This window comes from Arvicanthis niloticus, chromosome 28 (assembly GCF_011762505.2).
Source record: "Arvicanthis niloticus isolate mArvNil1 chromosome 28, mArvNil1.pat.X, whole genome shotgun sequence".
Classification (NCBI taxonomy): domain Eukaryota; kingdom Metazoa; phylum Chordata; class Mammalia; order Rodentia; family Muridae; genus Arvicanthis; species Arvicanthis niloticus.
Window position 1 is genome coordinate 204,615 of NC_133436.1, and position 22,859 is coordinate 227,473.

At 38.7% G+C, this 22,859-nt stretch overlaps 1 protein-coding gene and 1 pseudogene across 2 annotated transcripts in view; one reads left to right on the forward strand and one right to left on the reverse strand.

The window, feature by feature from the left end:
- Positions 1-1,006: 1,006 nt before the first annotated feature.
- On the reverse strand, positions 1,007-8,127 carry LOC143439918 (prohibitin 1 pseudogene; annotated as a pseudogene).
- A 5,482-nt stretch (positions 8,128-13,609) lies between these two features.
- Lnpep (leucyl and cystinyl aminopeptidase) overlaps positions 13,610-22,859 on the forward strand; it is a 94,424-nt gene continuing 85,174 nt past the window's right edge. The window contains exon 1 of one of the 2 annotated variants that reach the window (XM_076926536.1): positions 13,610-14,681. In XM_076926536.1, the coding sequence (XP_076782651.1) occupies positions 14,663-14,681 (19 nt within the window). In that variant the 5' untranslated portion in view covers positions 13,610-14,662. The remainder of the gene's footprint in view (positions 14,682-22,859) is intronic. The other variant, XM_076926535.1, reaches the window with a different exon arrangement.

Below are 22,859 nucleotides of genomic sequence, written 5' to 3' on the forward strand. Positions count from 1 at the left end.
CTGCTTGAAAAATCCTTTTTGTTTTCTCTCAAAAACTAGGCCATGGACCATTTGCCTTCTATCCTGGATGTAAGGTACTTTGCTTCCACAGCTGATCGGCCTGTCTGAGTTGCTCTGGGGCTGGAGGCTGTGGTCTCTGATTTAGCACCTTGTGGTGAGAACAACAGGATGCTAGGTAAAGAAGCCATTTGTTCTGTTTCTTCTTTCCTGACTCTGGGTTAAAGTCTCCTGGAGGAAAAGAGGAAGGAGGCCTGTTTTTGCTCTCAATGCTTGTACTACTTACAGAGTGAATGATCACATGGTAAAAAGCTCACTACAATATTGCACATAAATTCAGGTCATAAATTGAATAAAAGATTTATAACAAAAATGTTTACATGCATACCAACTAGGAGCAATTATCTGACTAAACATTTATCATTTTTTTTTTTACTAGCTTACAGGTTCATAGAAAGTTAAAGACCATAACTAAGCTATCCTTGCAGTTTTGTATAGATAAGCCCAGTTAATATCTTATTTCCCACCTTTTTTTGTATCTGTGGTCCTGTGGTGTATATCTTCTTTATGACCCTTCATTAATTGTTTTTGTAACTATTTTGAATGTGTTTTAGAAGTCTGTTGTTATCTCAGAAGCAATTAGCAGTTCTGTTATAAAAGGGACTTGAATGTCTTTGTCTCTGTTGCCATTCTGGAACAATGATGACCCTAGCATGGTAGTTGCAGAATAAATGCTCTGAACTAGAATCATACACTTTTAAGATCTAAGGACAGAGTGGTTCTGATTCATAACACCTTCCAGAGGGTAATGCAAAATGTCATTTAATTTCATAAGAAACACCTATCTCATGACCAGATATGCTAGATTTCAAAATAAAAGTTTCAATGTTGATCTTTCTTACACAGCCAAATATTACTTAATAATGAGATATTTTGGGCAAGCATAGTATTTACATGCTTGCCAAATTTAATTCTTATCAAATTTGTAACACTTTTTTAAAAGTTTTTACTTTTATTTCCTTCACTTTAAGCCAATCGTTAAATTTCACAGTGATTTCTGGGGTGGGGCAGAAGGAAGGCATCATTCAGAATGATGGAGGCGGGGCCCAGTTGGCCTCACGGTGGAAGCTGGAGGAGCACGGACTGGCCCGCTGGTAGGTAGGTGATGTTCCGAGAGCGGGAGAGCTGGTATGCAATGTCCTCAGCAGCTTCCAGCTTTCGCAGCTAAATGAGGCCATCACCGGCGGTGGCCAGCGAGTTGGCGATCAGCTCGGCTGCCTTGGAGTCACCCTCAGCAGAGATGATGGCTGCCTTCTTCTGCTGCTCAGCCTTTTCCACCACAAATCTGGCTCTCTCTGCTTCCTGCTGAGCTACCTGTTTGGCTTCTACTGCCTCTGTGAACTCCTTCCCGAAGGTCAGATGTGTCAGGGACATGTCATTTAGGATGAGCCCAAATGTTGCTGCTCGCTCCGTGAGGTCATCGCTCACCTGCCTGGAGACCAGCTCTCGCTGGGTAATCAATTCTCCAGCATCAAACCGAGCCACCACGGACTTGAGGATCTCTGTGGTGATAGACAGCAGCACCCGCTCATCATAGTCCTCGCCAATGCTGGTGTAGATACGAGGGAGCTGGCTGGCCACCGGCCGGAAGAGGATACGCAGTGTGATATTGACATTCTGCAAGTCTTTGCTACCAGTGATGATCAGTACATTCCGTGGTCGAGAGCGGCAGTCAAAGATGATTGGTTTCTGTACCCAAGGGATGAGAAAGTGAGTCCCTTCCCCTACCACAATGTCCTGTACGCCACGGAATCGGTCAAAGATGATAGCTCTGTGTCCAGCATCCACGTTATATAAAGCAGAGTTGACTGCCTCCTGCAACTGCTAACGCCAGGCCGAACTTTCCGATGGACTCAAACACTTTGGCAGCTATGACTCTTTCTGTTGCTTCCACTCACACCTGCTTTCACTCTGACCTCCACATGAATTCCCCCGTAACACTTTATATATAAATCATGACTTCTGGGGTATCTCTATAAAGTGAAATTTGACAACTGTTGGTGTTCATTCCTGCAGATCAACACAGACAAATATGTAATTAGCCAGCAAACATTCAGGCCAGGCCTGCAGTCTCCTATGCATGGAAGTCTCAAAGCATGAGCTGTCTGACTAGCCTTGTAGTCATCTAAGATTGACCTCAAATTGAAAATAAGTATTTTAGCCACCATTCATATCAAATATCCATCTAATCTAAGAGTAATAGATACAGAATTATTGTTTCTGATTTTAAATAAGGTGTTATATTAGAGCACAAGCTATTTATTGCTTTACTTAGAGTGAGAAAATGGAGCAAGAACTGGTTGTTTATATTTGTTCCTCTTCAGACCTTCTGAGAAAGAAAACATTTCCTTTCTTTTTGGTTTAACACAAACAGAATAATATGTAGAATAAATTGAGTTTCAAGATTGTCAATGGAGAAAATTTTTTGAAGACTTACTTGTGTACTGAGCACTGTAAACTGTTTCTATTTGAGAAGTACTATAATGTACTCATTTAATTCAGAGTGGTGCATTGTCTCCTTTTACATGCTTATTTGAACTGAAGGAACATAGCTGACAAGACATCTCTCAGTTGAGTCTGCTTAGCACAGCAAGATTTCTTAGCTAGAAAGCAGAAGAGTAAATCTTTATTCTCTGTCATGGACCTTGAAACGACATGGGGTCACATGGAGGCTGAGATGAGGAAAGAACATCATTTTACATAAGAGCATGTGTCATGGTGGGCTGAGTAGGCAGGAGGCTTGGTAGACTTAAATTTTAAGACTTGGAAAAAATGAAGAATATTGACAATTCTTCAAACTGAATCCAAATTTTTAAGCAGCATAAACAATCCTTTTGTAGTTTTAGTCTAAATATATATACAATTTAAAGTTTTCAGGAAGAGTACTATAGTTTTTGATGCTTCTGTGGGAATACAATATAAAAAAAAAATAAAAGTTTGGGGTTAATCAGAGATAAATAAATCCTACCCCTTCTTTTTATTGTCTGAGCTTAGGCAAGGTATTCAACTCCCAATTAAATACTATTGTACAATATACAAATAGATTACAGACCACAGACAATAATACAGTTACTCCTTTGCACATGTAGATTTTAAGCTGTTGTCTAAAAAGAAAGACTAGAAACTAGAAAGATGTAAAAGGAAAAAGTAATAAGCTATCTTGTGGCCTTACTTTTCTAAATCACAATGACATACTACATTACAGCAGATTTAGAGAAATTTCTCCAAAATTTTCAACAGAAGAAGGCTCAGCCATATGTTTTGTGAGGCTACCATATGCTTAAAGAAACAAATTTTAAAACTGTCATTTGAGAAACATTTTATAAGGAGAATATAGTTTATCTTCACAAAAGACACCACAGCAGTCTTCTTATTAAAGAAAGATAAACAGATGTCATAATTTGAGAATCTAAGTATTATAGAAAAACATCTATTTTATTCTCCTGATGATCACTACTCTTCTGACAGAGTTAAGTGCTAACAACTTTTGCCTGTTTTTCCTACTCCAAAGCACTAAAATGGGTTTTACAGAAGGTGAAGAACTTATTTCCAATGATGATGTTGAAGACAAGTCTCAAGCCTATCTCCTGGAAGTTGGGATTAGGGAACACTGGTGGATACAAAGGCAGGATGATCTTTGGTTTAGGAAATGGTTATCATGGTGAAGAAGTCAGTGGTGTGCATAAGCACAATCAAATCTCTTATCTCTTCATGGGACACATGTTCAGAAAATGGCAATGTTAATATGTTCTGAGGATAAAATTTTCAGCCTCTTAATCTACAAATGGCACCTATACAGGTCCAGGTAAAAAGTCTGTGGTTCAACAAAAAATGTTATTCAAGTCCCTGAAAAGTAACTGAGGCAACCATTATCATCATAAGCCACAAGTCAAAGCTGTTACCTACAACAAAGCCAGGGACGCTAATATATTGTTTAACAAGTGATTTCCTAAACTAGGGATATTTAAAATCTGCTAAAATCTAAGAGCAAGTAACTAAAAATGAACTAACTAGTGAAGTTGTAGGTTTATTCAGATCCCTTCTCTATTTTATAAGGACAATTATCAGGGGCCAAGACGGAGGGGAAGTCAGGAGGAAAGTGACATTTGTCTCTAAAGTTGCTTACAGGAACAACTCAAACCCACAAACAAAACAAAAAGAAATGAACATGCAATAATTTTTATTTATGTTTGTTTATTTTTAACTTCTTACTGTTAGCATCTCCATAACAGGTTTATGAAGACACTTCCTATTGATTCCCATTGTTTAGGAGAAAGAATCAAGTCTAAAATGGTTAGATAATTTACCCAAGATTTTATAGCTATTCAGTAATGAAGCTAGGATTTAAATTAAACAGTATGGTTATGATGAACTACTTCTGTTATTGCTCCATGTATACATACTTTAAGAATATTAAGAACTGTAAGAATGTGTACAAACCACCCACATTTGTTTTAAACTTCCATGCAGGGAAATTGACCCCAGGCAACACCCTTAAACTGTCTTGATATTTCTAGCATGAAACAAGTAGTTCTGAACTTCTCAAAGGTCTGAATTACTTAAAATATTTTATCATATAATGGACAGACAGAACATTTCAGATGTCACTGAAAACCTCAAAGTTTCTATAACTTTCAAAATATTTGTTAAGCAAACACACAGTGCCAAGACAATTGGCAAGAGTCAATGTGTTCTGTGTAAACTTGTTGGAGATAAACCACTGAGAAGCTGATGCCACTGGATAATAGCCCAGTCAACAGCCTAGTACCTAATGGTTGAATAGCCTCTTTGTCACAGTTAATGTTAAGATCTGGATACCATGAATCTTCCAGAATCACAACAAATTTAGTACTGAAGATTTTTTTCATATATCTCCTGGTCTTCTCTCAGACAGAAAATTGCCTCATATTTTTTATGTTAAAATTTTGTTTTGTATTAGTGTGTTGGGAAGGAGTTAGAAAAAGATGAGCTTGACTCATGCAGAAAGTTCAGAAGTAGGCCTTTCAGGATAAGAGTGGCCAGAACTAAATTTTTTCATTCTGTAATCCAACTCTTGTTTCTTACAGTTTTACATTCTCTACTATTTCAAGCCAGTGATTGACTCACAAGGGCTCACTCTGACACTGTCTTGAAGTTGGCCAACCACCTGCAGCACACTTCTTCTATCCAGAAAGTAATGAAGCTCTTCACCCAAAGGATGGAATCCAGAGGAATATTAAAGTAGAACTAGATTTCAGTCCTATTCTTTGTTCTTCTCCTTTGACTGAAAAGCCTTTGATCAAGCAAGACTTTAGTCCCTTGATAAGTATGAAAAGAAAAAGAAATGCTAGGAGTTACATATTTCATTTCACGATCCTACATAGTAGGCGCTCAAAAGATTTCCTGGAAAGTAATGAGCCGAAAGAAAGAGAAACATTGGTGTGGCAACAGGAACAAGGTAGCCAAGGGGTTTGTACACGGGACCCAAATCTCTAAAAGTGATCTCTTTTAAAGACAAAGATATTAGAAATAATAGTGTGAAGTACACACACAGCTAAAACACACTACAAGTTTGTGAAATACTAAAAAGTTATCTTGTATTTTAAAAAGTGGGTTTTTTTTTCTCTTTAGTAATCAATACCAAAGACAATGCCAGGCCTAATTTTCAACTTTTCACAATAAATCCCAACCCTTCACACATCCCCTTTCCTCCTTCATGTCTTTCTACTTTTCTGTTAATAACCCACAGAGTTCAGTTAGTGCTGCCTCTTGAAATGTTGACTGAGTAGGTTGTTTTGAGATTGTGTGGGTAACCATAGTTACAGTGAGTTCATGGATGCAACGGCCACATCATGTCCTGCAGGTAGCATTTCATATCGCTTCTCCCCATTGTAAGCTTCTGATATTTTTTTTCTGTCCCTCTTCCAGGATGTTCTCTGAGTGTGGTATGTATGGGGAGAGGAGCAGCTTAATATTGATGTCCCAGGCTGAGCACTCAATGCTTCTCAACTTTTTGAGTAAGGCAAATTTTAATAAAGAAACCACGCACACACACTCACATGCACACACGCACACGCACACGCACGTGCGCATGCACACAGAGTAGTAAACTCAACAAATTAGTATAATATAAACTAGTTTCATTAAAAAAACTTGAATCAACATACTGCTGACTGTTATTTGAACAATGAGGGAAGCTGGGGGTTTCAGGGCAGGAGGGGATTATCCAATCTGTTTTGTATCTATGCATCTTGCTACTCTCAGAGGTTTGGAAACTAATGCTCCAGTGACAGAAAAGGATGACTGCTTCAGGTTATCTGTTTCATCAGGTTGTCTGTACCTTGATCTCATCAAAATCTAGTCCCTAAGTCACTGGTGGAAAGGAGAAAAGTAACACAAAAAAGTGTCTTTTATATGTCAAAGTATATATGCATTTTATATAACCTTATATTTGTAATAGATTGTGTTGTATTATTTCCCAAGAGCAGTGTTCATTGGCTTTCTTTGCTTCCTTAGACCCTATACTTATCAGCACCAGATATTAAACTTTTATCTGTTGTTATACTTACATGCAAATCAGTTTCCTCTGATGTACCTATACTTATACTTTCAGTCTCTTTGACCTTGACTCTGTGTCTTTTAGTTTTATACAAGTCTGTTGTAAGTAGACTTATTATACCTTGGTTTCACTTCCTATTATGCTCAACTTGAGCAGAACCTGTAACATGACATCTTTTTCAGGCACTCTCAGTGGCATGAAAACTTCACGATTTTTCAAATTCCCTGAGGCAAAAATTGCTCCTTGGCCTTGGCCCCCTCCATCCCATTCCTGTCTTCTTTTGACTCACTAGAATTTTATACTAACAGTTCAGAGCATCAATACATCAAAACAAAATTTAATTTAAATTATTTTTTAGCAAGAAATTCAATCAGGGTACCTAGTCCAGAATATTCCCAGAAGCCATTATAATCTATATTGTAATTTTTATATGCTTAACATTTTTACATAAGAAACTCCTTGGGATAGAAATTGGTTCTCAGTGTTGACCCTGTAAGTTCTGATTTCTCATAAATGTCATTGAATCAGTAAAAAACAAAACGAACAAAAAACCAAAACCAAGATACCCAAACAAACAAAAACAAAACACCAGGTCATTTATCCAAAATTTAAGTCAAGAGATTTCCTAATAATTATAGGGATAAATGCTTAGAAAGTCTGAGAAATGTGAACTTAATTAAAATACAGAAAATAATTTCTATTTATCACTTCCTTGATCAAGTTTCGCTGAAGATCTGATACCAACTCAACACCCAAACTTGGATTCTTCAGTAAATCAATTTAAATAATCAGTTTGCAGCAACTTGCTCAGCTACATAGGTTGGAAGTGGCAGAGGCAGAGTTTGACCTCTGTGAACTGATCCCTGAAAGGCAGCTTCCTCTTCAGTTTTGTGTTGTTCCTTGTGTCCCCACTAATACAATTGCATGTAGCTAAACTGAATACCATCTGTATAACCACCCCCAATAAAAACTCATATTCTTTTGATACCTAGATCCATGTGGGAGAGGCATTATCTCTCTGTAGAGCATAAATCCATATAAATTTTTTAAATGTGTAAATGTATACTTCTTCCGTGGTTATTATGAATAGAGGATCAGTTGAACATGGATGGGCAAGTATATCTGTAGTAGGATATAGAGTCTTTAAGAAATATGTCCAGGAGTGATAGCTGAGTCATATGCTAGTTCTAGTTCTACTTTTTGAGGAACCTCCATCCTGATTTCCATGGTGGCCACACCAGTTTACATTCCCATCACCAGTCAATAAGTTCTCCTCTTTCCCCACACCCCCATGAACATTTGTGGTTGTTTTCTTGATCTTGATCTTAGCCATTCTGAGGGTAGGTGCCAGGTTATCTCTCTCTGAGTTGATAGTCATTGGTGTTCTATAGACACCCAAGACAATACAGATTATTGCTATTGCTTTTGATCATCCTCTAGAAATTGATGGCAAGACCCTATTGCTGAAGTCATCATATACTTGAGTCATAGGACATGGGGAAATTAAGCTGATATTGACCTGGAAGCGTCATTACTATGGACTATCCTTGATGGTGTTGGAAGGTGCTGTGCACACTACTTGGGAAGTAAGATAAAATCATCGTTACCCAGGTATAGACTCTGAGTTACAGTAACAACTGGCTTGGTGCATGCACATACTAGCAGCATTATATTGCCTCAGTGGTTTAGGAATGAATACATGATTATTTTTATTATGGAATTCTAAGAGTTCTTTATATATTTTAGATATAAGTTTATTGTGAAGCATATGATTTGTAAACATTTTCTTTTGTTCTGTAGGTTGTTTACTCATTTCCTAATGCTATACTTTTAAGTGAAGTCTATCTTGATACTTCACTCTTCTTTCTTTTATAAAGATGTCAGGAGGTAGATAGTTACCTCCAAACATTTTTATGCTACAGTCATAACTCTCAGTATCTCAGAATGTGATCTCACTTGAAAATAGAATTGGCGAAGATTAAAATTATTTAATGCCAGTATGGAATAGATTAGTCTTCTAGCCTAATGTGACTGAAATCCTTGTAAGAAGGGGGAAATGTAGAAACACACACATTCAGGGAGAATGTCATGTGAGCACAGGGGTCATCTTATCTCCAGACACAAAACTTTTAGTACCTTGAAGACAGTTTTGAAACAAATCTTTCTCTAGTACCTTCAAAGAGCACTTGTCCTTGCCAATGCCTTGAACTTAGACTTCTATTCTCTAGAAGTATGATCCTACAAATTCCATCATGCAGATTTCAGTGGTCTTTAAGGTAATCCTAGAAAACTAATATGATGCTTCTCATGAAACTTAGAATTAATTATTTTTAGTAGTTATATCAAAATTCAGGGTCTAGTCATATAATATTTCTTGGTTTTTAGTCTTAATTATATGGCTTACTTATACTATATTATTATGTGAAAATTTACATTGCATTTGATGAGCTCTATCTTAATTTTCCTGTACAAGCATCTTAGGATACAAAATTATCAAGATAGTATTAAAAGTATCAAAATCCTTTAATAGATATAAATTTTAAATTTGTATTTAAATAATCCCAGCCTGTCCTTGCATGAAACAAATAAACTCTAACTTCAGCCCTTTAAGACTGTTGTATAAGAAACTCTTCCATTTCCAGTGGTTTCTTTAAAAATGCACAAAATATAGTTTCAGCAAATGAGACATAAGAATTTTGAGGGTTTTCCAAGAAAAGTTTTCTTGTTCTTAAGAAAGAGACATGAACGAGAGTGTCCCTTACGCCTCCCCTCTTTCAGCTTCTGCCTTTTGGACTATGTAACAGGCTTTCAGAAAACCAGTCACTTTGAGGGGAGGGTAGAAATGAAGAGCTGGTCTTCTGCTGAGGCCATGGAGCTGTGGGCTGAGGCTCATGTCTCTGTATTCTACTGTATAATGACAGCTTGTTTATTTATCATCTAAACAATTTTGGTTTGGGAGTTTGGGATTTTGCAGTCAAAAGCATCTGGACTAGTAGGTAGCTCTTCCTCCCTGATAAAATCCTTTTAAATTTTGGATAAATCTTCTTGCTAATATCAGAGCTCTACAAGAGTTATTTTGGGTAATTCTGCTTTTATAAGTATTTTAAAAATTTATATAACTTCAAACATCACCAGTCAGTGTAGGTTGTGTGCAGCAAAGGAGTTACAGGAGTGGTGAGACACAGACTCCAGATCTTAGACCAGTGAGAAACCTCACAATGGTCATTCTCTTGTCAGCAGCAGCATCTTGCATTTATTCACTACTGTGAAACAACATTTTCAAATGCTTGCAAATTTGATATGGAAAATAAATTGTCATTTATGGATATGTACTCTTATGGACTTCAGTCATTGACACCAACTCCCTTGTATCTGTAGGCAAGGAATAGCAACCCTCAGTGCACTGGTTTAAAACACAGATTGCTCCAATTCTGGTCTTTGCCTTTCCCAGGGTTATGAGTAGATCATCTACCTATTCTCATATCTCACATACTTTTTGTTTTGTTTTTGTTTTTTCGAGACAGGGTTTCTCTGTGTAGCCCTGGCTGTCCTGGAACTCACTCTGTAGACCAGACTGGCCTCAAACTCAGAAATCTGCCTGCCTCTGCCTCCCAAGTGCTGGGATTAAAGGCATGCGCCACCACCACCCGGCTATATCTCACATACTTAATGTGAGCTGTGGATTAGCTGACCCATAACAGAACAAGTACTCTATTTTGATGTTTAAAAAAATTACTATCTCACAATCTGTTTTGTCGATTTTTTTGTTTTTAATTGGAATCGTTTATTTAAATGGAAAAATACAACTTTTAATTTCAACTGAAAAATTCAAATGCCATGGGCTTTAATAGTGTTAAGTTTTGTACATACATGATTATATGTTGTGCAAAACACATGCCATGGCATTTATATGGACATCCTGAAACATCCTGGTTTTCTTTATCTACTGTGTGGGTTCCAGGGCTTAGTGGCAAGAGTCTTTATATGCTGAGCCATCTTGCAGATCTACAGTTTTAAATGGTGTATTTATGGCACATTTTCAATTTTCCTGATGCTGTGAGCATTTAATACAGTTCCCCACATTGTGGGTAATCCCAACCCCAAAATTATATTTGTTGCTACTTCATAACTGTAATTTTCCCACTGTTATAAATTGTAATATAAATATTTTTTGAGATAGAGGTTTGCTAAAGGAATTGTGACCCAGGGTTAGGGTCATGGAGTACAGTGTTGAGTTCATACATGTGTACAGTGTGTAATTATCAAACAGGGTAATTAGCATTTTATCTCCTTTAATTTAAAAACATATAAAAATTATACATATTTGAGATATAGTGTGATCCCACTTATTCATGACAACTCTAATAAGTTATTGTGACTTAGAGTCAACCCACTCTGCTATAGAATTCATTGCTTCTATCCTAGCATGCCAACTTCTCTGTTTCTACCTTTCACCTTCCTGGCCTTTAGTAATCACTACTTATTCTTCAGGTTGTCATTTTTTAGCACACACATGTAGAGCGGATCTCTTATAAGCATCACCTGTCAATAAAAAAAAGCTTATGGCCAATGAGCTGAGACAGGAAATAAAAAGTGGGACGTCTGGTCCGGATAGAGAGAATTCTGGGAAATATTCAGAGTTGTGAGAGAGTCAACAGGGATGTAAAACAGTAGATAGCTGAAACCAGGTTAGAATAAAAGGGATAATAAGTGAGAGAAAATTGAAGAACAATCTGAAGCTTATGGCCTAGACATTTATTAATAAATAATTAGTCTCAGAGTCGTCATTCCAGGAGCAGGGGCTGGGAGGAAAAAACTTGGATTTATTTTTTACACACATACATAAGAAAAGTTTTGCCATTCTAGCTTAAATTAGTATAATGTCTTCAAGTACTATTCATTTTGCTGTAGGTGGTAGGATATTTCTTTTTATGGCTGAGTGATAGTCATTGTAAGTATACATTCCACTGTTGTTGGGTATCTAGTTTGATTCCTTATTGGACAGTGCAGTTAAAAAAATGAGTGTTCAGATACTTTGAAAGCAGATACAATTTCTCTTGGATATACATCCAGAAACAATACAGCCAGATCCCAGCACAGATCTATTGACGGTCTCCTGATCTCTACTGTTTTCTGTAATGACTATACTAATTTATGCTCCTGTTTTTTGTTTCTTTATAAACAGATGTTAGTTATCCAGGTGCTAATATTTTTTTCAGTTCAAGTTATTAATATTTTTCTGTGTTATATAATTTAAATGTTAAGTAGTATGCAGTGATGAGTCTAAAAATGGTAAGATGCGTGTATTAGATAGCATCACACTGCTTTCTCTGAAAATAAACAGTAATGTCATAATAACCTGAAGTGTTAGACCCTTAAGAAAGAGGAGAATCTGTGTAGAAGAAAGAAAACATTAAAGATAGAAACAATAGATTGCAAGAGCAAAACCTGTTTTTTCCTCAAAAAGGTTTTACAAAATCAAGTATAAGCAGTATTTGACAGAACAAAGTTCACTATTATTCATGTTTGTTTTATTTACTGTTTGCTTAAAAAAAAAAGTCCTAAAGTAAATAGTCCTCAGTATCTTTGCTTGTATTCCTGAATAGCAGAGGTGAGATGCAAGAGACTGGCAAAGAAATAGCAAAAACAAAACAAACAAAACAACAACAACAACAACAACAAAAAAACAAAACCAAAAAAACCAATCCTCTTGATTCTCCCAAATTTATGAATGCAAATTGTGAAACACTTTAGCACAAAGTCTTCAGAGCTGAAAATTTAAAAACAAAACCTAAGATAATGTGATTCACACTTAAAAGCATAATAGACTGTAGCTTACTGGTGAGGTGACTTAACATATTGTGGAGTTTAAAATAACTCTGCCACTAAGTGCTCTGGCAACAAAAATAACACCAAAGGAACATAACATGACCTAATAGGGAAGAGTTTCTTAGCTAAGCAATACCAACGTGAAACAGGCTCATTTGAACAAAATCCAAAATCTTGTGGTTCATTTTCAACTTTGGGTTCTGAATTGCTCTGATATAGGGACTAGCCTAAGGACTCAGCCTATCTTTCACACAGTAAAAAGACAGCAGCATTGAGATTTGATGTCATGAACATCTACTGAATACAAACAGACTAACTGGAGACATTCGCTATAAAGACATTCAGTGGAAGGGTTTCAATGTGGGCCATAAGTTAGAACTCTAAATATTATACTGTACTTATTTAAAATATTGTATAACGATTAGAAAATTGGACATAGCCTTAAAAAAAAAATGAAAAAACCTGCCCCACCAATCTTGTATTCTTGATAAACAATAAGCCTTTTGACAGCTAAGGCTGCTCTGGGAATGTTAGGAGGAATCTTTATAGAACCCACTGTGCTTGTTGCTATTTTAGGTGTATGGTCAGAGGATTCTCTGCAGGGGTGACAATTGAGTTAAGAAAATGACAGGAAGAAAGTAAGCAAACAAAACACCAAGTTGTGGAACAATTTTTCAAGGAGGGTGTTTTTGTTTTTTGTTTCATTTGTCAAATAAATGAATGGTTAGATGCTGAAAGAAACATGGCAACTTCTAGGAGCCTTATGAAAGCCTCAGGGGCCATCAAAGGACTAGAATGTTAATGAGGACCCAGAGTTAGGTAAGCAGTTTAGTGATTACTCCAAGTACAGTTGGTATTCATAGGATGTTGCAAATCAGGAGTGGGAAGTATTTTAAAAAACATTGCACTTCTGGTTTACTTTTTCGAACGTAATTAGAATTTCCTTATCGGTCGAACAACATCGCTGTCTCCCCTCTTTCGCCCAGGATATTTGTACAAGCTTAGATTTGTTTGCACCGGTTGACAGCCTGGGAGGAGTGTGTGACAGTTGGATAGCGCAGGGAGGCCGAGGCCTAGCCAAGTCGCAGCAGGGGCTGAAGCAGTGTGCAGGGAGGAGAGGAAAGCTGTGGCTGCTGGTGGGAGGGGTGGGGGGCCTCGCCGCCGGGTGTTGGCGTCCCACAGTTGGAGAGGCAAGAGCTAGCAAGAGCTAGCACGGTCTCGTAGGCTGCCCCGATTTCCCGATTTGGCACCGGAAACAATGGGGCCCGAGGCAATGGCGTGAGTCCAAGGGGAAGGGGAAACTTGGCTCCCTCCTGTCTAGCCCCGCGGGATCAGGCAGGGTGCCCTGAAAGCTAGGGGCAGTCAACTGCTGGTGTCAAGTTAGGGCAGAACTAGGCAGGCGGGCCTCTCTGCCCACAACCTCTGCGCGCACGGTCCGTTCTCCCGCACCCCGCACCGGGTTTTGTGATCTGCTCGCTGTTCTAAGCCCGGCCCTAAGCAAAAGGCACCAAACGAGCCCCGGGCCCCTCCCTTCCTCCCTTCCTCCCTTCCTCCCTTCCTCCTTTCCTCCCGTCGTCCGGTCCTCCCGTCCTCCCTTCCTCTGGCCTCCGGCTTTGCAGCAGTAGCTGCGAGGCGTTCTGCTAATGGATGGAAGTCCTGCCGACCACCGCCGCAGGACTTGCTCCTGCGGTTAAGAAGAGCGCCGTCCCGGGTTAGCTCAGCGTAGAGGCCGACGCACCGCGGGCCTTGCCCTGCTTTCAGATCGCGAATTTGGCAACAGCCCCTCTGGCCACAGCGTCACCGGTCGCATTTCCGGGCTCAGTGTTGGGGGTTGCCGGACCCGGAACACGGCCGGATGCAGTAGTAGGTGTACCAGTTGTCTGAACCGGAGTACGACTGCTCTGCGGCACAGACAGCGCGGCGGCTCGGGGTGCGCCGCTGGGGGGCGGGGCTTAAGCCCCGCCCCAGCCCTGCGCGCCTGGCCGCCGCCTCCCGGCGGAGTGGGCCAAAGGGTTGAGCTATGCTCTGCGTCCACGCCTCAGTGGGTCTTTTGCAGCAGTTGCGAAAACCCGGAACGAAGGTGTTGTTGCCGTGCGGCGGAGCGGCGCCGCCCCTCACCGCACCTCCCCGGCAGTCTTCGGAGGCCTTGCTGGGCATGCTCAGTCGCCAGGGCCGTTTCAGCTCTCGGAATAGGAAGCTTGGGGCGCTGGGCTGGTAAGGACCCGCGGCGAGGCGAAGATGGAGCCCTTTACCAATGGTGAGTGGCTAGCCCGAGTCGCGGATTCCTGGGCCCTCAGGGTCGAGAGGGTCAGATGTGGCACGGGGGTCGGGCTGCGAGCATCCCCGCCAAGGGTTTCCCAGGCGGGCCGGGGGCGGCAGAGGGGCCAGAGGCGGCAGGGGCAGGCGTGAAGGTCAGCCCTCTCCCGGCTGCCAGCACCGAACCTCTAGGTGAGGTAGTCGGCAAAGTTTGGGATGCTTGAGCGGTGGAGGGGGGCGGCGGCAAAGTTGGCAGCTGCGTTGTTCCCGGGGGAAGCAGCCACGGCTGGGATAAGCTGCGGCCCGGGCGAAAGCCAACTCGTGCAGGGAGCGGGGAGCTGTCCGCCTGTCCTTCACCGGAGCTGTTTGCATGCCTTTCCGTAACAAGGCGGGGTGGGGCCGCGGGGCTGGCAGCGTGATTTAGTGCACCGCAGGGAAGGAAACTTACCAGGGGCTGGCTAGCACTGCTCCGTGTGGCGAAGATGCCGCCCCGCATTGCCATCCGTCTGCCTGCTGCTGCTCCGCAGGACGACTAAACTTCTTTTTACCAGCTAGGGGTATTGATCTTCTAGTTAGAGACCCATTGAATAGCAATGGTCTCTGTTGGGCTTATATCATAAGGTGTCATGGGGGTGAAAGTCAAAGCAGTCTGTGTCCAGAAAATAGCCACAGCCCTTAACTTCATGGCTTTTGTCTGGGCTAGTAGTGCTTGAGTCTCAATATAGAGGTGAGATGTCTCACCATTTTATGCTGTTTAAATATATGGATTCCCCATTAGGATGTAAAATAGGAAAACTGCTAATAAAGGGTAGGACTTATTGAGATTAGAGGGTCCACTTTCTAGCTGGCATGTATTTCCAGTGTGGTTGATTACTTCAGGTAGGTAGAAAATCAAATTAATGGGAGAGAAGTGTATTACTGTTTGGGTGGGTTGCTTGCCACTTAAGGAACTGGGCAGGGGGAGGGGACACCCACTCTATCCACTCTTAGGCCTAGGCCGGACTTTGTTGTGCACTTTAACATTCTTTACCACATTGCGGGAGCTGTGACCTACTCATTATGTTCTCCTTTTCCCTAATTCTCCTGCTTTATTCTCCTGCCATCTTTCTGTCTGCAGTGTTTAATTAGGTTTAGTAATGACAGCTTTAACTTCAAATTTCTTTCTCATCTGTGTTCTATTTGTAATTACCAAGGCTTTAAGAATACTCTGGTAAACTTACTCAGAGAATTAAGAAAGATTTGAACTGAAAGGCACCATAGAGACCATCTAGTGTTTGGTTGTAAAATATGCTTAAGAGAGATATTAAATATTCCAAGATTGTTGTTTCTTCTAGGCAGAATTATTGGAGCCTCCTTGTTTGTAGGATTTTTGAAGATGAAATTTCACCCAACTGAAAACAATGTCTACACAAGAATGAATCATTTATTTAGTCAGGTTTATTGATGGTTGATTTGCAGAACCTTTCCCTACAAAATTAAAGTTCATTTTCACACCTTAAAGTTTACAAATTGTCTCATTTGGGAGGACCATGGAGAAATCCTAGAGAAAAGAGGCAAAAGTTCAACTTTCATATAGGAAGTTGTATTTCTAGTTTTATCTACCAGTTTTTCACAGTTGATGTTGGAGACTGATTGGCAAATGTGTCATTTTAGTTAATATTATCTGTCCTCCTTTAACAAAGAAAGTAAGAACTATAACATATAACAAAACCAATACCTTGGATACTGCTAATTTAAGGTGCTTTGCAGATTTTAAGGTGGATTAGGTATTTACTTTAAAACTTTTAAAAGTTTGCTGTAGAATTTTTTAGTGTCTTCAAATATTATATAGTGGAAACTGTATTTATTTTTGTATTTAGGTTTTATAGTGCAAAATATCCACATGTAATTTTTTAGATATTCCCTTATAGACTATCTTATCATTTTACAATTTATGAATGAAGGATTTATCAAGATTAATATTGGCTTTTGTAATTGATCCTCCTTTAGAAAATCTTTCTCATTTACATGTTCTTATATGTCCCTGCATAAAGAGGTATGTATAGATGTATATTAAAGTTTCAGTAACTCTGGACCCTTGGAATTTTTAAAATACTGTCAGCAGTTCATTGACTGACAAGTTTGTAAAGTAAATGAATTTAGTCTTGTCATTCCAACCTTCAGAACTCAGTGATTTCAGTAACATTTTCTATATTTTTCCTATTTTCTGTGAAATGAGCTGCTGGGGTGGCTCATTTTCTTGAGCCTTGCTCTCTGCCCGAAGTAATAGGTTCATGTATTAATAAATATCTTGTGTTCATCAGTTCAGTTAATAACAGTTTCAACCCATTTAAAATTAATGTTTCTAGAAAAGGCCTATAAAGATGAGCTTTAGTGCCAGAAATTTCTATTTGGCTCAGGAAATATTTTTTGCCTTGACCTTGAGAGAGGGACTCTCACCACACTGAGTGCTAGACATTTGCTCTGGCTCTGGTTCTCTGGTGACATTTTATGGGTACAGGAATGTGTTGACTCGTACTTACGATGGTTTGACAGTAGCTGCCTTGTCCTGTTAGGCAGGTAGAGACGAAACTTTTAGAAGTAGTGACCTGTTTATTTATTAGCACCACAGAAAGTTCATGGAAACTATCTAGGTTTTCTAAGAGATACTAGATTAAGACAGCTAATTATTTGACATCCATCTGCCTTTATCCTCATTTGCTTGAGATCTCTCAAGATAACTTTAATTTGACTTAAGAGATGCTAAAATTCATGGCTTAATTGCAAAATCTGGTTGAGGAGGTCCTGGAAATATCTGACTGCGTTTTGAGGATAGTAGAAATACTTATTTAAAGTTTGGGGGAAGTTTGTCAGGTAAACAAATGGAGACTTTACAAACATAGGAATAAATTAATTTTCTGTTATTATTTAGTATATATTTTGCTAACAGGTATTAGTTTTTGGTGTGATTACAGGTAAATCTAGTGATTGGAAAATCATTGATATATTGAAGTACCATAACTAAAAGCTTAGTAGAGATTGTCATTTTTATATGAATTATATAGCCTCCACACAAATCATTTTATTACTGTACAGTGGTATATAATTATACAAGGAAGACCTCCTGTCTTTCAAAATTGTATATGTTTGTTTTTAGATTAATATCCAGTTAAAAGTGTTTTCCAACTTTTAGAATGGAATGCCTTGACAACAAATTATCTATTTATGGATTGTAAAGCAGTATAAAATTATGATACCAGTTTTATCCTATAAGTAACAGTTGTTTTATTGATGTGTGTATCTCTCTAAAAACAACTTATATATAGTATCATCTCAGAAATGAGCTTACCATGTAATGTTTGTATGTTCATTTACATATATACATTTCTTTTTGTTCTATGGTTAATTACTTTATTAGAAGAAAACTTTAAAGTTTTTCTGTAATGTAATGAGAATTAAAGTGTGTGTGTGTGTGTGTGTGTATGTTTCTGCTCCTGCCTTATCTTTTAAATTACAGTTGGGGAAATCTGATATAGAAATTAAGGGGTAGCCAGGAATGATATCTCATGCCTTATTTCCAGCACCCTGGTAGGCAGAGGCAGATGATCTGGGCTGGGCTGGTTTACATAGGAAGTTCCAAGCAGGCCAGGGCTAAGAAGTGTGAGACCTTATCTCAAAAAGCAACAATAATAAAACAAGAACAACAACAAAAAAGAAATCAAGGCCTAGCTAGCATTAAAAAAAAAAAGATAAAAAAGGTAGCTAGAAAGTATTTAAAGTTTAAACGAGGAAGCAGTGTTAGCAACATTTTTTTTGTCTTGAGACAAAATAAAACAGCATATTTTAGAAAATATTATAGCAATAATTGTCATCTATCTGTCTGTGATCTTTGAGAGCTCAATCTGAAAGATAGAGAACTAAAAAGAAAAATCCAGTGGTGATTTCCTGCTCAGTAATTTAGTCACACAGCTTCTTTTAAATGCTTACTTTAGAGGTAGGTTTTCTGCTAGAATTTCACAAGGATATCATCAAATAGTAGTAGCCTATAAGAAATGTAACTTTGCCTAAGATAATATTCTAATTGTGAAAGAAATGTGCACAATTGTTTTTCTAACCTGCTCATATAGCATTTATCACTAACAAAGATACATTTCACTGTCACATTTATACCTTTATTAGAAAACAACATTTTTTTATCTTTTTCAAAACTTAACCAAGAGTACTGTAGACTTTGGGATAAAGTCAGATCAGGGCCGAGGTTCTTGGCAGTTAGGGTGTATGTGGTACAGCTGTGTTCTGTCAGCTACTTGGAAAACTGTATGGGGTTGGAGTTGAGCTCCCACTACAAAGCTTTTTGTAAGGATTTGCCTTTAGAGATACCCTTTCTGTTAATGGAAAACCAGGAATAGGAATGAAATGAAATTTTGGAGCCCTTCTGGTGTCATAGCTCTTTTAATATCTAGTGACCTTTGTAGAGAATGTTACTTGTTGCTTTAGTGGAGAACATTGAAAGTAACAACAGAAAAGTAAGAGGTGTTCTTTCTGTCCAAGGAAGGACTGTCATCAAGGAATGAATGTGCTGGCAGGAGATAGAAAGAGTCTGTTAGGGATTTAACTGGACTGCCTCCTTTTTTTGTAGTCAGAAGAATTCAGTCACTTAAAGGTAGGACTATTGCCAGGCAGTGGTGGCGCACGCCTTTTATCCCAGCACTTGGGAGGCAGAGGCAGGCGGATTTCTGAGTTCGAGGCCAGCCTGGTCTACAGAGTGAGTTCCAGGACAGCCAGGGCTACACAGAGAAACCCTGTCTCGAAAAACAAAACAAAAAACAAACAAAAAAAAAGGTAGGACTATTTACTAGAATATTCTATATTTGAAGAAAACAAAAGATAGAAAAAGTATAGTCCCTTTCCTACCATGATAGCAATCTGTATTGCTTGATTTTTGTTTCACTTTGCTGTTGGTGCTTATGGTTGAACAGAGAGCTGATTGATTTTAATTTCAACCTTAGCATCTAAACTAGGAACCAAGCCTTTTATCAAATAAAATTGAGGCTTCCAATGAAGTTTTCAAAACCAATGGAGTGTTAAGTTTAATTATAAGGGACTCTTTAAAGTTCTTTTCCTTCTCATATGTACTGCTTAGTGAAAGGCCTCCTGGGTATTCCACATATTTCTAGAATGGAGTCACTGAAACAAAATTTGACTCAGGTATCAGTGTCCTGGGGGAGGGGTGGGATCCAAATCTTTTTTTAAGCTACAGGATTCTACTGGATGGGGAGATGGGCAGAGTTAGTAGGCTTCCTGATGTTTCTTTGGGGAGAGCTTCTTAAGTTGAGGAGATAGGAGAGTGGGGAATGCAGTGAGAAGTCACCTCCTTGGGTTTCTGTATTCTGTTTTCTTGTAGCAAATGATGGCTCTGTGGAAGTGTTTCCCAGGCAACTGCTTCAAGTGTCATAAAGGAAATTCCTGATAGCAGAGGAGGCTCTGGGTATTAGTCTTGAGCTCGTGTGTGTGTGTGTGTGTGTGTGTGTGTGTGTGTGTTTGTGTGTGTGTTATTGTTCGCTCTCAGTCTCTGCCTTAACTCACTTGAGATAGTCTCTTTTCTTGAACCTGGAGCTCAGTGTGTTTTATGGCTAGGCTGGCAGCCAATAAATCCCGAGGACTCTGCTGACTTCCCTCCTGTAGGGTTAGAGGCACATGTGGCCATGCCCAGGGTTTTCAGGGAGAGAATTGGTTCTGATGAGTCAGACTCAGGTCATCATCCTTTTACAGCAAGGGTTTTTACTCACTGAGTTATTGCCACCACTGGGAGCATGGCATTTCTTTCAGCTGAAATTTACTTTGGAAGATTTTAAAACAACTATCAGAACATTCATCACCCAACAGGTGTTACATCATCCTAGGAATAAGAGAAAACGTGCATAGAGATTATTAGTAGAGACTGGAGAGAGAGCTAAGTGCCTAAGAGATTGTTCTTTAAGTTGGTATTGGTACAGTGATATGAAGACAGTATAATACCTATCTAGTTTTGGTTACCAAAAAAAAAAAACGTTTCATGGTTTGGTTAGGGCAAGTTGCTGTGGCCCTTGAGACTTGATAGAACTGATCTGTTTAGATTTACCAAGATCCTATGTAGGAGCTTGAGTCGGTCTATCTATACACTTAGTAGCAGTAATTCTCTGCTCTTTGCACTGGATGCTGTGTCAGCCCTTGGGATCCTGGGTAGTGTCTTCACTGTTTAGAGTAGGTGGCTAGATTAGGAAGACAGTTTAGGTTAAGCATACAGAATTGGGTGTTTCTCAGTGGGGATGAGAAGTGTATTATTGTGTTATACAGCAGCTTTACTTGTACAATGATTATTGAGAGGTCTGATAAATTTTTCAGTTGGAGGTGCATGTAGAAAAATCATTGAATCTAAATAAAAGATTCTTCAAGTAGAATAAGCACAGGTTTATTAAGATGTGATTAACTTTGCTCCAGTCTAGTTGTTCATTGCAGATGAACACACATTTATGTACTTGACAATTTTGGAAATATTAAAATACTAGATAGTAAAAGTACTAAAAGCTGAAGAATTTATACATCTGTTTACATACTTTTTTGGATGGATTAAGTAAGAAAACTAGTACACATGAATGTAAATTGGTGAGAAAATTACTGCTTTAGTGGTTTAAGATTGTCATATACTTTTTTTTATTAGTCTGATGAATCAGATGAAAAGTATTTCTGAGAATTATCAAAAAAAAGGTATTTCAACAAGTTATCTGCAAAATAATTACTTGGTAAAATCTAGCAAATATTGGGCCTAGCAAATTTATTCACCAACTAAAATATTTTCTGACAGGAGTTTTTTGTTTATATTGAAATGGTATTCATTTCCCTTACAGATCCTATTATTGATATTTTTAAGTGTATTTTCCTATGCCTGAATTCCACTTTCCTGGGCTGCTGATGTTTCGGATTTCAGAGCACATGAAATCCATTGTAAAATGACACTATAGCTAGTCCTTTATTTCATCTTCAGAGTTAAAGTTTCTAATTTTATGTAGGGTAAAAGAGGAAATGTGAATTATATAAACTTAAAGTATAATTACAATATCTTAAAAATAATTATAGTACAAGTATTAAAAATTTGGTTATAAGCTACAAAATTTTGGAAAATTATTATCATGAAATCAACTGTTGTCCACCCTACTTCCAAAAGAGCAACTCTTTTTTTCTTTGATTTCTTCCACATTTTTCTGTGTTTTATTTTATTTATTTTTTATTTATTCACTTTACATCCCACTCACTACACTCTTCCTGGTCACACCTTCCCTCAATCTTTTCCCTCCATGCCTCCCTCCTCTTTTCCTCTGAGCAGATGGGAGCCCTCCTGAGTATCCTTCTACTCTGGTATTTTGTGGGGCTAGGTGCATCTTCTCCCACTGAGGCCAGACAAGGCAGCCCAACTATAAGAACACATCCCACAGACAGATAACAGCTCTTGGGATTGCTTCCACTCCAGTTGTTTGAGACCCACATCTGGACCAAGCTGCACGTCTACATATATGTGGGGAGGTCTAGGTCCAGCCTGTGTATTAGAGTAACACTTAAGGCCATTTGGTTCTATGATGTGAAACTAGCTTTCAAAGGAAACAATGAAGAAACAAGATAATAAGAAAAACAAAAATTAAAAAATTAAGATTTTGATTAATATTTGCTAAAAATCAACTTAAGCCTAGTAAATCAGTTTTTAAGAAAACCAGACAATTTTTGTTATTTAACTTTGTATTAACAACTCCATCAAACTTAAGGTTAATCCTTTGTTTTAAAAATGTCATGAACTGCTCAGGAAGGATCCTTTCTAATATAAATTTTAAAAACAATACTTTGTATTTATTCTTTGAGAACTTCATATATGCGTACAATGTGATTTGGTCAAATCCCCTACATTCATTCTAACTTCTTTTAGCACCCCACCCCTTCTACCTCATCTCCATAACTTACTGACTCCAGTTAGTACTGTCCTTATATGCATGGGCATGACCCTTCCCTGGAATGTAGACAACCTATGTGGAGCATTAGCCATACTTCTGGAGAAAAATGACCCTATCTATCCCAGGAGTTATCAGCTAGCAATAGCTCCTAAACTGGACATGAGGCCTTGTGAGCCCCTCCCCAATCCATGCTAGAATTTTGACTGTCTTGACTTGTAGCC